This window comes from Aquarana catesbeiana, linkage group LG01 (assembly GCF_042186555.1).
Source record: "Aquarana catesbeiana isolate 2022-GZ linkage group LG01, ASM4218655v1, whole genome shotgun sequence".
Taxonomy (NCBI): Eukaryota; Metazoa; Chordata; class Amphibia; order Anura; family Ranidae; genus Aquarana; species Aquarana catesbeiana.
The window spans coordinates 581,848,964-581,851,505 of NC_133324.1; the positions used below are offsets into that span (position 1 = coordinate 581,848,964).

The window sequence follows — 2,542 nt, forward strand, 5'->3', positions numbered from 1 at the left end:
GAGCTAACACTCCTCCCACGAGGCGAGCGGCCTAGGCCGTCTGACTCACCAGGATCTTCAGGCTCCGTAGCAAGATAGCGCTTGATAGAGCTCGCCGGAGTGGCTTTTTTAGTGTGGGATTTACCCGACCTCTTGCCCGTGCCCGGCATGTGTACGGAGGAGTCGTGGATTATGTGTAAAAGGAAGGTTTTTAGTTGCTGGCGCCAGAGCTCACACGATGTGCGTCCTCACCGTCTCATAGCCAGGCCACGCCCCTTGATACATCCTCTTATTCAATCTTCCCTTGGGGTCTTTAAAAAAAGACAAAGCACATGACATTTTCCGTGATCCCGGGACCTCTTACTACACTAAGGGGAAACCCCAATTTCAGCCCAGGTGATTCCAGCTCCTTCCTTTTTTTTTTTTTTTGAGGTTTCACTGCTGTTTATTATTGATCAGTCCAGCCTTTAGGTGATGTTAGATCTTGTTGAATGCTGCAATGTCCACACTCTGCACATAGTCTTCAAACTTGGTGATCTCCTCCAGGATATCGGTGCCCACTTTGTCATCTTCCACCACGCACTGTATCTGCAGCTTCTTGATTCCGTAGCCCACAGGAACCAGCTTGGAGGAGCCCCACAGCAGACCGTCCATCTGAACGGAGCGAACGCATTCCTCCAACTTCGCCATGTCTGTCTCGTCATCCCATGGATTCACGTCCAGCAAGATGGAGGACTTGGCAATGAGTCCTGGCTTCTTGGATTTCTTCTCTGCATACTATTTAGTCTTTCTTCTCTGATTCTCTCAGCTTCTGCATCTTCCTCCTCATCATCGCTGCCGAACAAGTCAATATCATCATCATCGTCGTCATCGTCCTCCTCTTTCTTGAGTTCAGGAGCAGGTCTGGGAGGAAGAGTTCTGCCGGGTTGTGGGGCTGGAAACTTGCACACAGGCGGGGGTTTTAATTCCACTTTTTCTGAGGTAGCATTTTTCTCCAGCACACCGATCCGACTTTCCAGCTTGGAGATAGCGAGCTGCAGATCCTCCACCACTTTATGTAAATGCTGGTTCTCGTGTTCTAGATTGGCGACCCGGGCCTGGAGGTCACCGCTGTCTCCGTTGCTGTTGGGGGCTGCGGCTGTGCTTCCGGCGAGCGATTTCTGGATATTCTCCCTGGCTCTGGCAATGTCCCTGAGGATTGTGCTTGCTCCGTCCTCCTGCTGTGCCTGGATGTGAGCGTTGGTTCCGGCCTTGCTCAGGCCTTCATAATACTGTCTCTCTGCATCATCATACTTGTATTTGTCAAACCAGATCTTCTCTCTGTGCTCAAGCAAGTAGCTGCCATTTTTCTGCCCGGAGACGCGGCTGTGTCAGGAGAGAGAGCAGGAGGGAAGGGTCCAGCTCCTTCCTACACCAAGAATGGCCTCACAACAAGGTATTAGCACATCATTTCTGTCTAAATGGATCCCCTCTTTGTACAAGAATTTGGTATCTATGTCCCGTTCCAACTACTTTCCGTTCTGGACATACAGGCAGATACAAGCCCTTTCTCTCCTCTCAAGTGCTGACAGAGACCTGGACAAGACAACTCATGACCTTAGAATCCTTATGCAATCGACCTCCCCCACAAAGACACTTGATTTCATATATATATATATCATACTCATAGAAGACCCTTCCAATGTCCTGGACTCAGCACGTATAGCCTGGGAGACAGAGCTTCAGATTTCCCTTACTGACGAAGAATGGGACCTTATTCATGAATATACTAGAGCTGCACAATTAATCGTCAAGAATCGTTATCGTGATTAACCGTCAAAAATCGTTATCGCGATCTTGACTAACGTGTTTCACAATTCTTTCTATGCAAAGAATTCTCTCTGCTCTTCTGAAGCCACAGCCCTCAAAAGAAAGGAAGAGAAAAACCGGGCAGTCTGCCAAGAAACAAAACATTCTTTATTAGTTGAACTTAATTATAAACATTGTAACAATTTGTCAATAGAATAGACTTCCTGTGTAAGTGAAAAAAGTTTAACCACTTAAACACTAAACCTTTGTCTGACATTTGTTGGTTTCAAGTTAAAATCATTTTTTTTGCTAGAAAATTACTTAGAACCCCCAAACATATATATTTTTTTAGTAGACACCCTAGAGAATAAAATGGTGGTTGTTGCAATATTTTATGTCACACTGTATTTGCACAGAGGTCTTTCAAATGCAATTTTTTTGGAAAAAATTACTTTAATGAATTTAAAAAAAAAATCTAACCAGTAAAGTTAGCCCATTTTTTTTTTTTTGTATAATGTGAAAGATTTCACCTCGCGAGAATCGTGAGAGAATCATGATCTTTTTATTCTAAGCAAAAGGGAACCATGCTTCACATTTGGCGGGGCTGCGATTCTCTTCAACCATTCTGGAAAGAAGTACATGAGCTCATTACACATGTCACTATGTACGCCTTGGATTACTCTCCGAGGCAGTACCTCTTACACTATACACATCTAACCAAAATAGAATATCTCAAATCACTGGCCATGCATATGATAAATGCGGCGAGACTATG

General features: G+C 45.0%; 1 protein-coding gene across 1 annotated transcript; it reads right to left on the reverse strand.

Annotated features, from left to right (window-relative positions):
* Positions 1-393: 393 nt before the first annotated feature.
* On the reverse strand, positions 394-1,324 carry LOC141107055 (elongation factor 1-delta-like). The gene is given in 3 exon segments (XM_073597862.1): positions 394-758; positions 761-1,298; positions 1,301-1,324. Coding segments are annotated over 3 exon segments (864 nt in total). The 3' UTR covers positions 394-456.
* Positions 1,325-2,542: the final 1,218 nt, after the last annotated feature.